The sequence below is a fragment of the Opisthocomus hoazin genome, chromosome 8, assembly GCF_030867145.1.
Source record: "Opisthocomus hoazin isolate bOpiHoa1 chromosome 8, bOpiHoa1.hap1, whole genome shotgun sequence".
Classification (NCBI taxonomy): Eukaryota; Metazoa; Chordata; class Aves; order Opisthocomiformes; family Opisthocomidae; genus Opisthocomus; species Opisthocomus hoazin.
The window spans coordinates 73,414,164-73,427,717 of NC_134421.1; the positions used below are offsets into that span (position 1 = coordinate 73,414,164).

The 13,554-nt window shown below is 50.7% G+C and overlaps 1 protein-coding gene across 4 annotated transcripts in view; it reads right to left on the minus strand.

The window, feature by feature from the left end:
* The window catches only part of NRF1 (nuclear respiratory factor 1), an 87,636-nt gene that overhangs the window by 25,144 nt on the left and 48,938 nt on the right, over window positions 1–13,554 (minus strand). For all 4 annotated transcript variants that reach the window (XM_075427743.1, XM_075427742.1, XM_075427745.1 and 1 more), the window contains exons 9-10: window positions 13,287–13,444; window positions 6,959–7,083 (exon numbers count right to left, since the gene is read on the minus strand). In XM_075427743.1, coding sequence (XP_075283858.1) covers window positions 6,959–7,083; window positions 13,287–13,444 — 283 coding nt within the window. The remainder of the gene's footprint in view (window positions 1–6,958; window positions 7,084–13,286; window positions 13,445–13,554) is intronic.

A 13,554-nucleotide genomic window follows, 5' to 3' on the forward strand; every position in this document is an offset into this window, starting at 1 on the left:
AGAAATAACCATTCTGCATCTCCATCAAGGGACTCGTCTCTAAGAGTAGAACCTCTTCAATAGCTGTGTATAATTAAAGAACTGTAAACTTTTTTTAAAATAAAATATGTACATACCTTGAAGCTTGGCTGACGTAAGCTGATTCTGGGGTGCATTAAGAAGAGTGTGGCCAGCAGGTGGAGGGAGGTTCTCCTCCCCCTCTACACTGTCCTGGGGAGGCCCCACCTGCAGTGCTGGGTCCAGTGCTGGGCTCCCCAGGCCAAGAAAGATGAGGAGCTACTGGAGAGAGTCCAGCGGAGGGCTACGAGGATGAGGAGGGGACTGGAGCATCTCTCCTACGAGGAGAGGCTGAGGGAGCTGGGCTTGTTCAGCCTGGAGAAGAGAAGGCTGAGAGGGGACCTTCAAAATGCCTCTAAATATCTGCAGGGTGGGGGTCAGGAGGACGGGGCCAGACTCTTTCCAGTGGTGCCCAGCGACAGGACAAGGGGCAACGGACACAAACTGAAGCCTGGGAAGCTCCAGCTGAACATGAGGAAGAACTTCTTCCCTCTGAGGGTGACAGAGCACTGGCCCAGGCTGCTCAGAGGGGCTGTGGACTCTCCTTCTCTGGAGGTATTTCAAGACCTGCCTGGACAAGGTCCTGTGCAGCCTGCTGTAGGTGACCCTGCTTTGGCATGGGGGTTGGACTGGGTGATCCCCAGAGGTCCCTTCTAACCCCGAACATTCTGTGATTCTGATTCTGTGAAGGTCACTCCACAAGCCAAGGGAAGCCCTCAAGCCAGCAGCACTCAAGTGCCATGGTGTCCACCTCCAGCCTCCTGCTCTACTCAAACCACCCACACAAACCACGCTGGGATGCGCGAAGCCGGCGCTGTGTAACACAACTGCACGTTGGCGTAGGTAGTGCCTGGTTAGTTGGATCGAAGGGAAAATCTGGCCATCAACGTGGTAAGAGAGGGACTTGTCTGAGCCACTATTTTTAGCGCCGGTTGGTGGGCAGACAAATCCTAATCGCCAGCGGCAGCTGCCTTGTCACCAGTCCCAAGACGTCAAAGCAAAGCCGCACAGCACCCATGACAGCCCAGCGTCAGGACAGCCTGAGCCGACCGCGCCGCCAGCGCCGCCCAAGAGTAACGTAGGACAGCAGCAGAAACCACGCAATCCATCATGATGGGTTTAAAGCAGCAGGGCACGCCACGCCAAAGCGAGCAGAAATCATCTCTGCTGGTAAGGTTCAGTGCAAACGGAGCAGCGGTCTCGCGTCTTGGAGATACTTTGGCCCTTACCATGCTGGGAAAGACCTAGCAGCACCACGCTGACTGCTTGCACCGAACCTGTGGCTGGTGTCCCACGATCCCAGCACTGCATATATTCCTCACCACCCACACCAGGGCTTTCTGGACAGCCAGGTGCTGACCTGGAAAGGGTGCAGATGCAGAGATGGCTGCCTGCAGTCAAGGATCCCCTTCTCTGCAGGGCACACACAGGGAACTGCATGTACTTGACAAAGAACAAGCTTAAAGGCTGAGGGAGCTGGGCTTGTTTAGCCTGGAGAAGGGAAGGCTGAGAGGGGACCTTCGAAATGCCTCTAAATATCTGCAGGGTGGGGGTCAGGAGGATGGGGCCAGACTCTTTCCAGTAGTGCCCAGTGACAGGACAAGGGGCAACGGGCACAAACTGAAGCAGAGGAAGCTCCAGCTGAACCCGAGGAAGAACTTCTTCACTCTGAGGGTGATGGAGCCCTGGACCAGGCTGCCCAGGGAGGTTGTGGAGTCTCCTTCTCTGGAGATATTCAAACCCCACCTGGATGAGGTCCTAGGCAGCCTGCTGTAGGTGACCCTGCTTCGGCAGGGGGTTGGACTGGATGATCCCCAGAGGTCCCTTCCAATCCCTAGCATTCTGTGATTATGCCAACATATTTTACTCAAGAGCGTATCACGGCCCCGTTGCTGACAATAATTCATTCATGCACAGTAATTCATCCTCTAGGAAGCACCTCTCGCTGCTGCTGGACCAGGAGCTTGCCCACAGGAACTTGCACTCATCCTCTTCAGCTCTCCTTACTGGCTGCCACCAGCCTCTTCTCCCCTGTCATCTGAAACACAGCTGCAAAAATGATTGTCCTCACTTCTCCTTCAGAGTGGGAATAAATCCTACCTGTCTCAGGGATATACTTCATTAAATAAATCTGTTCCCACTGGGCAGACCCCACCAAAGGTTCGTTTCCTTCCTTCCTGTCCGCTTGGACGCAAGCAAGCTGATCTGCACTTTTCCAAGTTGCTACTGACTCGTTTTGGTCCACCTTCCCTAAAAAGCAGATCCAACAGGAAAAAAACAAACAAACAAACTTCTTTTAAAAACTGACATTTGCAGCAGATCAGGCTCCCAGCCTCCCCCCCATTGTTTTTATTTATTTTTTTTTTTTTCTCATGCAAAAAAGCCACCAGTTACCAGCAGCTCAGTCTGCCGCACCTCCCTGTCCCGAGGCACCCAAAAGCAAGAACAGGCAGTTCCCTTCGCTGGGTTTGCCCCAACGCATCTCCCTCTGCCTTCACGCTCTCTGGGAGCCGCGCACAGCCCAGCGGACGGGATCTCGACTCCTGCCTTCCCCTCCTGGATGTGCTTTCCACTGTAAACAGCTTTGCACAGAGCCCGACGGGACTGGCAGCCACGCTCCAGGCCTGGGAGGTCTCTGCTGCCGAGAGGAGGGTTCCCCATCTCCCATCTGCGCGGCTGAGGGTGGAGACGGGTTTCCACCTGTCACCCTATTTATTTCGTGCCGAAAGCTCGGCAACCTCACCCAGAGCTGAAGCCTTTTCAGCATTTAAACGGCTCCTGATACAGAGATGGCCAACTGGAACAGCTCTTCTACGCAGCAAGCTCCCCATCACCCTAAATGCCGCTATAGGCTTGTTTATCCCGTGCTAACTAGCAAGACCCGCTCCTGTACTGACGCCTTCTTTCCCCTGTTTGCGAAAGCACAGAGCTTCCTAATCCCCCTTTGCCCACGTCAGAGTCCTAATGCTCTCCTCGGGCTTCCATCACAACTCGATAATCCTGGCTCACCCCCAGCCGTGAGCACGGCTCCCTCGGGTTGTATGGAGAGTGGGGTTTGAATTTTTCGGATGGCTGGGGGGACGGAGAAGGGCAGGACTCACTGGAGGCTCCTCTTAGTGCCCACCTGTATGGCTGCTGTGCTACCACCAGGCACATCCATGCTCCCAGGAGCATCTCCAGCAGCACGGGGAGGAGATACACCAGTAAAACGTGCTTCGTGGCCAGGAAAAAGCGCGGCAGTTGCCACACATGAGGACCAAGGTGGACAAGCAAGGATCCGTCGGGGCTCTGGCTGCACCTAGCTTGGGTCTATTAAACCAATTCCCCGATCACAGCTTGACTTCCCATCCTCCAGTGCCACTTCTCTTCCCAACACCGGCTCTTTCCACCGTGCCTCCTTCCATGCCCTGTTAATGAACCCCAGCTGAAGCTTTGAGCACACCACCCCTGTCGCCTCCAAACCAGCTCTTCAAAATGCCGCACGCTGCCCAAAACGGCAATAACCCCGGGCTTGTGATGACACCGAGGCCACCGAACCGACCTTCCTTGGGCAGAGAGTCTGCTCTGTCCTTCACGGGCAGCACTGCGCACGGCTACAGCCCTGCGCAGCTACTGCTTCAGCAAAAGCTTCATCAATATTTAAAGACGAAGCCAGGAAGCCCGTAGCCCAAGCGGCTTTCCAGCCCCCGATCGGATCAATGTCAAACAAAAGGCCGCAGTAGGAGGATGCTTCAGCGAGCGAGGCCCAGGCTGCAGGCTGGCACTGCCACTTCTGCTTCCCAGCGCCGATCGAGTTTCTCTCCTCCAGCGTCGGCAGGCTGGGACGGCTCCAGCACCAGCCCATCGCAGGGAGCTGCCCACCGACAGCAGCCCCAGAGCGCACAGTTTCCTCTTACCAGAGCATTTTCAGCTTCCAGCCAACTTCAGGAATCGGTGCTGCTACAATCCCCTTCACTTGCTTTGAATATTGCTTTGCTTTAATGCCAGCCACTTAAGAACCAAACACCTGAGCCTCAAACCATGGGGTCATCGGTTCCAGCATCCTGACTCAGAGCAGATGCTCCAGAGCAGCAAGAAAACCATAATGCACTTAGCTAGTTTGACACTGCATGGGAGCAGGAGATCTTATTTCCCTTAGCTATAAATGTAACCGATCATGAGATTATCCGCAGCCTTTTCGCGGTTCAGCCACGCCGCTGGGCTCCCAACTCCCTGCCAGACTGAATTCAGCCCTAGCTTCCGAGACATCCACGAATGTACAGAAGTTGCCTCTTTTTAGCCATCTCAGTTCTCTTGTATCACTTCAGATGGCAGAGAACAGATGGGAAAAATACCACAGCAAGACAGAAGCAAAAAATTTTAAGAGAATAATTACAGCTAATGGCTAAAAAGCAGGAATGAAACACCTTACCTGACCTCAAGAAAGTCTGTTAAACTACTGTCTTGGTTTCCCTACCAATAAGATGGGGGTAAATTTATGCCCTTTGCAGGGAAAGTGGTGTGGTTAAGGGATTGGAATCCCTCAGAAAGGGCCCACAGAAGAGCAAGAGCATTCCTAGAGAGAAGTGTTTATTGGAAATATCAGCAAATTAACGATTTTGCAAGCAATAGCGAGCAGGGGGAATTTGCCAGTTAATACCATTATGGCTCTGGCAGTCGTTTTCCCTCTCTCCTTCCTGCAACCAGTCGCACCAAATCACTCCCCGTTTCATCCCCTCCCGGCAGAACGGCACGCAGAGCAGTTTGTCCCCACTGCATCAAATAACCGAGCACCGGTGTCCGGGAGGACGCTCTCAACCCTGGGCTTCAGGGTACGGAGAAGGCAGACAAACCCTCCGCGACAGCGCCGACGCTGAAAATCCGTCTGCTCTCCATCCCCAGACCGAGACAGCAGGAATGGATACCAACATCTCCTCCATCCCTAAGGGAGATATATTAGCTGGTTACGTAATAAAACTAACAGCACGGCGCTTCCAAGGGCTACCGCGCCGACAAAGCCCTTCCCCTTAATACCACTGGAGATTAGAGCAGATCGAAGGAGAGTGGAAACAAGGCGAGGGGCTGCGGGTGAGGTTTTGCGCCGAGGAAAATGCTGCAGGCTCTCCCTTTAATGCACTCTAAATCCCATCTGATTTCCAACTCTGCTGCTGGGGGTGGGAAAAGAAAAAAAAAGGGGGGGGGGGGAAAATAAAGCCCAGCCTGCATTAAAATGATATTAATGCTGGGTGGGTAAGGTAGAGTGACTCAGGAAGGGTGTGGAGGAGGAGAGTTGTTTAGGGGAAGCATCCAGAGGAATCCAGACCACGAAAGCCTTTTGGAAGCAGACCAAAAGGAGTCAGGGGTGCAGATCTGCTGCGGGACGCTAACGTGCTTTCACAAATCTGATTAGCTGCTGGTTTCGAGCATCCAGGGTCAGATCCTTCCTTCGATAAACACACGCCACTTCTCCCCCTCATGCCAGGCTGCCGGCAAAGCGTAATGCTCTTCCCTCTCAAGATCAGATGCGTTCCCAGCTCTGAGGACAGGGTTTTCACTTCCTTTCTGCTCCCTCTTCAGGCTGGCTGACTTCACAGCAGGAGACATCAAGTCGAACACCCCCGAGTAAAGCTACTCTTCCCTCCACTGCCCCACTTCTGCTGCCAACTAAACGCTGATGTTTTAAAACGAGCACATTCCCTATGAGGTGAATATTTTGATGGAAGTCAAATTCGAGCTCTCTTCTCCTTTACATGCAAAGTGACAAGGCAAGAAGCCATCGCTCTGCCACCCGACTGCACATGCTTGTTCCCCCTTTGACAATTAGCGTCCGTACAGCGCACCCTCAAGGCAATGTTTCTTTACAGTTTTGCACTTTGCACCACTTTTGAGCTTATTTTGACACACCTCCGTTCATTTAATCAAAATAACCAGTGAAAAACTGGGAAAGGCATTCAGGCAGAAGCACAGGGCAACCGCAGGCAGTGGATGAGCACCAACTAGATATGTTCATACGTTCCAGTATCGTCTCTTGAACCAGTTTCTATGAACTGACTGTTTTATTCACTGCCAGCTTAGCTTGAGTAACTGCGAAAGTCACCAGAGTTGGCAGAACAGAAATCCAGATAATAGGTGAGAAATGCTACAGTTTCTCCACTCTGAGGGTGATGGAGCACTGGCCCAGGCTGCCCAGGGAGGCTGTGGAGTCTCCTTCTCTGGAGATATTCCAGACCTGCCTGGACAAGGTCCTGTGCAGCCTGCTCTGGGTGACCCTGCTTCAGCAGGGGGGTTGGACCAGATGACCCACAGAGGTCCCTTCCAACCTCGAACATTCTGTGATTCTGTGAATCCCTAGAACTAAGAGATTGACTATGGTGGCAAGATGGAAAGTAAAGCAGGAGGTGAACAACCCAAGGCTGACTGCTGAGGGATGACTGGAAGGTGTCACCCCAGCAGAAAAGCGACAGTTGCTCAAGAGCAGCCACCAAGCACACAAAAAACGTCTTGAGAAAGGAAGGAAATGAGTGGGCAATAAAGCGTTGGTCATGCTCTCCGCCACTTCACAGTGAAGCGTTTTGGAGATGAGTTTACTATGGCACTGACTAGTTGCATTAGTTGACCAAGTTCGGTCCTCCTGTACAGATACAGAGTCAGGAGCAGTCTTCCCACCCAAAACTAAGGCTAAGTAGCAAGCTGGCAGAAGGAGGAGAAGAGCAGAGCCACCAGCACTACAGCAATAAACAAGTGGTTAGCGCTACCATTTTGTTCCGGCCTTTTACGTCACAACCTAGTTAGTGACCATCTGCAGTGAGGCAGAACTGTTTCAATAGGGAAAACTTGATATTTTGAGTAAAAGAGAGGAAAAACCCCTAGCTAAGAGCAAAGACAAAAACCAGACAAAGTAAGAACTTTCCGGCAGCCTTACCATTGGCATCTTGGACTCCGGTAAGTGCTCCTACTGCTGCTGCAGTTTCACCAGATAAGACAATTTGTCCTCCGCCTTGAAGAGTGGCTTCAGCGAGCGTGGCTACTGCATGGGCAGCTGCTTCACTGCGGGCACAGGAGAGGAGAAAGAAGAATTAGGAAGACCAAACAAATAACTCCACTCCAGCAGCATCCATTTTAACCAGGCACTGCCTGTCAAGAGAACAAATCCAGAAAGGAGGGACAGCGTGTCCAGAGAAGAGCAACAAGGTTGGTGAAGGGTCTAGAGCACAAGTCTTATGAGGAGCAGCTGAGGGAGCTGGGGGTGTTCAGTCTGGAGAAGAGGAGGCTGAGGGGAGACCTTCTCGCTCACTATAGCTACCTGAAAGGAGGTTGTAGTGAGGCGGGTGTTGGTCTCTTCTCCCAAGTAACCAGCGATAGGATGAGAGGAAATGGCCTCAAGTTGTCATGGGAGGTTTAGATTGGATATTGGGAAAAATTTCTTTACTGAAAGAGTGGTCAGGCATTGGCCCAGGCTGCCCAGGGCAGTGGGGGAGTGCCCATCCCTGGAGGGGTTCAAAAAACACGTAGATAGGGCAGTTCAGGACATGGTTTAGCAGGCATGGGGGTGTTGGGTTGATGGTTGGACTTGCTGATCTTAGAGGTCTTTTCCAACCTTGGTGATTCTATGATTCGGTGATTCTTATTGAGCCCAGATGAACTTACCCAGAGCAGAAAATCTACACTGGAGGAGGAATATATGGGAAGAAGCTGCTTCCACTGACTTTTTTCAGCCTGCAGATCTCTTAGGCAGAACACAGCTGCCTTCTTACCTTCAGATCCCTTTGCCTGGGACATTACTAAAGCTTTCAGACAACCCAAGTAGTGACACCATGTGGCTCCTTCCTGCCTCCGGTTTCTGATACAAAACTCATTCTTTTGGCACTATCACATTCCAGGTCTCCACAGATTTTAGAGCTCTACCCTTCATTACTCGTTCAGCCAGTTCACCTTGCACCGAAACCAGCCCAAAGGTTTACCATTACCAGGATCACTCCAGCAGCTCTGTATTTAGTGAAGATGGAGTATCTCTCCCTAGCCAAGTGGTTTAACAACTCTATTTAATGAGTGATCGGTAGCTTAGCACAGTATTCTTAAATTTCTTCACACGAATGAGGTCAGACCAAAGGTCCTTCTCGTGCAGCAGCCCTGCTGTGAGAACAGCCAGTGTCAGATATTTAGGAAGGAATACGTATGATCCTTCCCCTCCTACACCTTCTCAGCTTCTGACGGTCGGCAGCGTATCGATTTCCACATCTGGACCATCAGGTTTGATTTGTCTAATCGGCTTTGAAACCCATTTATACTTCTTGTTTCCACAACATCCCGTAGCGATGAGTTCCGCATTTAATTAGATGCTACGAGGAAAAAATCGCATTCTGGTACTCTGAAAACTACTGCCTCAGTCTGGCTGGGCAGCCCTTAAGCCTGCTGTTGTCAGAAATGGAAAATAACTGTTCCCGTTTCGTTTTTCCTCATGATTTCATAGGCTTCCAGCAATCTCTTTCCCAAGCTGAAGCGTCACAGTCCACTTACTGTGCAAGCACTCTTCCCGGCTTCCCATCACCCTTGTCCTTTCAGACTTTTTCTAAATACAAGACATCTGTTTGAGCAGGGTGACCATTTCTCAACACTATTCAAGACAGGCATACCATGAGGTAGTCCAGGGGCCTAATTCTTGCTTGTTCTCCATGCCTTTGCCTATAATTCCTAATATTCAGCTCACTCTTTTGACAACATCCATCCAGCAGTGAAAAAACATTTGTGAAGGACCGTCAGCTGAATGCTTTCTGAACGGCAACTGGTAGCACACAGTTAGTTCCCCACGGGGTACACGCAGGAGATATTTCTTAGTGTGTGCATCACTTTGCATTCCGTGACGTCATATTTTATTTGCCATTTTATTTGCAGCCACAGAGTGCTGCGAGCATCCTTCAGCAGCTGTCTAGATTTCTCCAGACCTTTTGGACAACTATTAGCTACTTCTGGTGACCTCCTGCTAGTCACAAAATTATTCCAAAGCCACCTCCTTTCTGCAGCTGAATCTCCTACCATTTCTTACCTTAATGAACTAAAAAATTCAGTATTTTCTTTAGCATTTCCCATGGAAAAGAGATCAAAGGAGCCACCTAGGAGCTTCCCCTAGGACACTTCATTGCCCCGCTCATTCCCTGGTAGACCAATTGACTCAAATATTTTCCAAGTACTTCCTTCTCATTCTTTCTGCTTAGATGCTGTGCACTTTCCAACTGCATTCACTCAGGGTGTATTTTCATTTCTAAATAGCCCCTCTGTCTCTCACAGCTCTTAAACACTGTTAGTGAACCAGAATATTTTCGTGTTCTGCTTTCTTACTCCCTTCGGCTAATCTCTCTGCTGATCCTGCAGCCACGGGAAGGCAGCTACACGCAGGAAGGCCAACTGCAACACGGCAAACCTGGGTGAGCACGCGTTTACCGGTGTAACCCCGTTTCCCAGACTTCACACAACACTTAGCTGAATCCACTTGCAAGGGCAACTGAGCATTTTAATAATCTGTTACGGTTGCATACCTGAAAATAATAATGATCTGCGGCATAAAAGCTTTTTCCAGTTGCAGTGGGCTCCACAAACATTAATTGGTCCAAATCAATGAATTAATTACCTGCCTCCACTTTGTCCTCTTTCACTAGCAGGCCTAATACTTCCCATCGTCAAACCTGACCGAGGTTGCATCATCCATCATGTCAGGCTGTTGGCAGATGTACTGCTCTACACAAGACTATGCAAGGCTCCTCTGCGCTCCGTCTGCAGCCATTGGAACGAGATTCAGAAATGGTTGCTTTCAGCTAAATTAGGCATAAAGTTTCCAGAGCTGGGATGAGCCACCAGCTTTCAAGGACCAGAGCCTTGCTGGGATCTTCGTACAGGCAGGGGAAAGACTGCAGTCCTACAGCTGAAGCTGCAAGGAGCATTCTGCGGCAAAGGAAAATGTACACCTCTTCCCCATGGAAGGATGCTGGAGGACAGTCACCTGGAAAGGTCTCCAGCCCTACCATGGTCAGTAAACAAAGAGGATGACAACAAGCTGGGAAATGCCACCAAAAGGGCCACAACAATGGAACCCCTCTGCTGGGAGGAAGGGCTGGGAGAGCTGGGGCTGCTCAGCCTGGGGAAGAGAAGGCTGCGGGGAGACCTTAGAATCACAGAATCACAGAATCACAGAATAGTAGGGGTTGGAAGGGACCTCTGTGGGTCATCTAGTCCAACCCCCCTGCATAAGCAGGGTCACCTACAGCAGGCTGCACAGGACCTTGTCCAGGCGGGTCTTGAATATCTCCAGAGAAGGAGACTCCACAACCTCCCTGGGCAGCCTGTTCCAGTGCTCCGTCACCCTCAGAGAGAAGAAGTTCCTCCTCATGTTCAGACGGAACTTCCTGTGCCTCAGTTTGTGCCCATTACCCCTTGTCCTGTCACTGGGCACCACTGAAAAGAGCTTGGCCCCATCCTCCTGACACCCACCCTTCAGATATTTGTAGGCATTTATAAGGTCCCCTCGCAGCCTTCTCTTCTTCAGGCTGAACAAGCCCAGTTCCCTCAACCTCTCCTCGTAGTGGAGATGCTCCAGTCCCCTCACCATCCTTGTAGCCCTCCGCTGGACTCTCTCCAGTAGCTCTTCATCCTTCTTGAACTGGGGAGCCCAGAACTGGACACAGTACTCCAGATGAGGCCTCACCAGGGTAGTGTAGAGGGGAAGGAGAACCTCCCTTGTCCTGCTGGCCACACTCTTCTTGATGCACCCCAGGATCCCATTGGCCTTCTTGGCAGCCAGGGCACACTGCTGGCTCATAGTTAACCTGTCGTCCACCAGGACACCCAGGTCCCTCTCCGCAGAGCTGCTCTCCAGCAGGTCCACCCCAAGCCTGTACTGGTGCATGAGGTTGTTCCTCCCCAGGTGCAGGACCCTGCACTTGCCCTTGTTGAACCTCATCAGGTTCCTCTCTGCCCAGCTCTCCAGCCTATCCAGGTCACGCTGAATGGCAGCACAGCCTTCCGGTGTATCTACCACACCTCCCAGTTTGGTGTCGTCAGCAAACTTGCTGAGGGTACATTCTAACTCTTCATCCAGGTCGTTGATGAAGAAGTTAAACAAGACTGGGCCCAGTACTGACCCCTGAGGGACACCACTTGTCACCAGCCTCCAACTAGACTCAGCGCCGCTGATGACAACCCTCTGAGTTCTGCCATTCAGCCAGTTCTCTATCCACTTCACCGACCAGAGCAGCTGCCAGTGCCTGGAGGGGCTGCGAGAGAGCTGGAGAGGGGCTGGGACAAGGGCCTGGAGTGACAGGACAAGGGGTGATGGCTTTAAACTGAAAGAGGGGAGATTTCGATTAGATATACGGAAGAAATTCTTCACCATGAGGGTGGTGAGGCCCTGGCCCAGGTTGCCCAGAGAAGCTGTGGCTGCCCCCTCCCTGGCAGGGTTCAAGCCCAGGTTGGATGGGGCTCTGAGCACCCTGGGCTGGTGGAAGAGGACCCTGCCCGTGGCAGGGGAGTTGGAACTAGGTGATCTGTAAGGTCCCTTCCAACCCAAACTACTCTCTGATTCTATGAAATAAAACACATAAGCTGTTTGAACAGACTTCTCACAGGGCTCTCCTGGGTATAAACAGAGCCAATCCTGTCTTGAGGAGCAGTAGAGGCTACAGGACTTGTTGAAGGCTCTTCCATTTATACTTTCCAGGAGACTCTTTAGTTCTACCAACGCTTTTTTTTACTAAGGGTTCTGAATTTCTTAGGCTAATGCAGGAAAGGAACAGCTCATTGAGACCTTAAGAGCTAAAGTTAGTAGCGATGGGATGTAACTAAAATCAAAAGCAACCTGATCTAGTGGAAGGTGTCCCTGCCCATGGCAAGGAGGTTGGAACTAGGTGATCATTAAGGCCCCTTCCAACCCAAACCATTCCATGATTCTATGATTGATAATCTAATCCAGAAAAGCTTCTAAAAAGAATACATAGAAAAATCTATTGCCCGGAAACGTGCAGGATACAAATCCTGCAAGTCGGATTCCAGGAGATCGGGCTTTTTGCAGCAACTCCATGCCTAGTTACTTTAGCTGTTCTTCTTGCAGTGGCCTAAAAAGATCACTTGTTTTTTTAAGGGCAATTTTACAGTGCAACTATTAGCAAAAAAGCCTACTTAACCAACCTCGTATGGCAGCAGAAAAGAATGTATCTGATGGACCTGAATCTGGACCACAACGAGAAGAAACAGTTCTAGGTGCATTTGTGATTCAGCTGCAACAGCAGTTTGGAAGCAAGATGTTAAATGCCCCCAAGATCAAAGCAAGTGCTTTAGTAATTCATGTATAAAACAAGGTCTTGGAGCTTTACTCCAACCATCAGCAGCATGGACTTGTGCTTTGTCCTAACTCACAGCGGCTCAGTTAATAGGCTCTAGACCAGAATCCTGATTTGGATGAGGAAAATATTTTGCCTACCCCTCAGCAATGTGAAACCTCCCACGCTGCTGGGGCTGATGCCGTGTTTCCTACAGTCCTCCTGCTCTCTCAGGGTGCAGCTGCAGTGTGCCACAGCCATTGCCAGTCTTTAAGAACAGCAGGCAAATCTTAAGGAACTCACCAGAGCTGAGCAAAGACACCTCTTCCTGCTGCATGGACCCGTGGAGAGCTGAACTGCAGATCTTGGTAACCTGAGCACAACCAAAAATCTAACAGAGCTCGCTCCAAGATGAAGAGGCAGCATCACTATTGCAACTCATCCACCTTCTGCTTCAGTAACTCGTTTGGGAGAAACCCCAAAAACACTGTCCTCTGGAAGAGATTCCAACTTCTAAAGAGAGATCGTACTGCCACGCAGCAGGGAAATTCAGCCTTAGTCTTTTAGTAAGAAACCATTAATAATACTGAGGAAGACCCAGACCAGCGTACTTTGAAGGTGCTATTAGCACATGGTAACTCCTGCTTGCTTAGCAAGCTCAATTCTGTAACTGGACCCTTGCTGTACAAGTAAAATCATTTACAGGGTACAGTTACTACCCATCTTTTCCACTTTCTGGAGATTTTCTTGCCAGCGTGCTTCTTTAAAGGTGGGTTTGGTTACAACGGAAACCAAGAACTGTACTGCAGACACCTGGACAGGGGCTGAACTACGAATTTGCTAAAGAAAAGCCTGTATTTGTACTGCAGATAATGGTCTTCGTGCCATTAGAGCGAAAACCTAGATGGAAATGTCATGCGTGCATGCTCCAGCTCTCACTTTTACCTGTTGAGTGCCATGGTAACAGTCGCTCCTTGTTGCATCTCCTGAGATGCTGCCACTGCTGCTTCTGCTAATGATGCCACCGCCTGCGTGGCCTCTGATGCCTGCGTTGTCTGGATGGTCATCTCACCCCCCTGTAGCGTTGCCCAGTTCTGCTCCACCTATGGGGAAAAAGAAAAAGAAAGGCACTAGGATAGGACGTCATCCCATGAACGGACGGCTGCTTCCTAAAACGAAAGGGCCAGATTGTTTCAAGAGGTCTCAGCAGAAT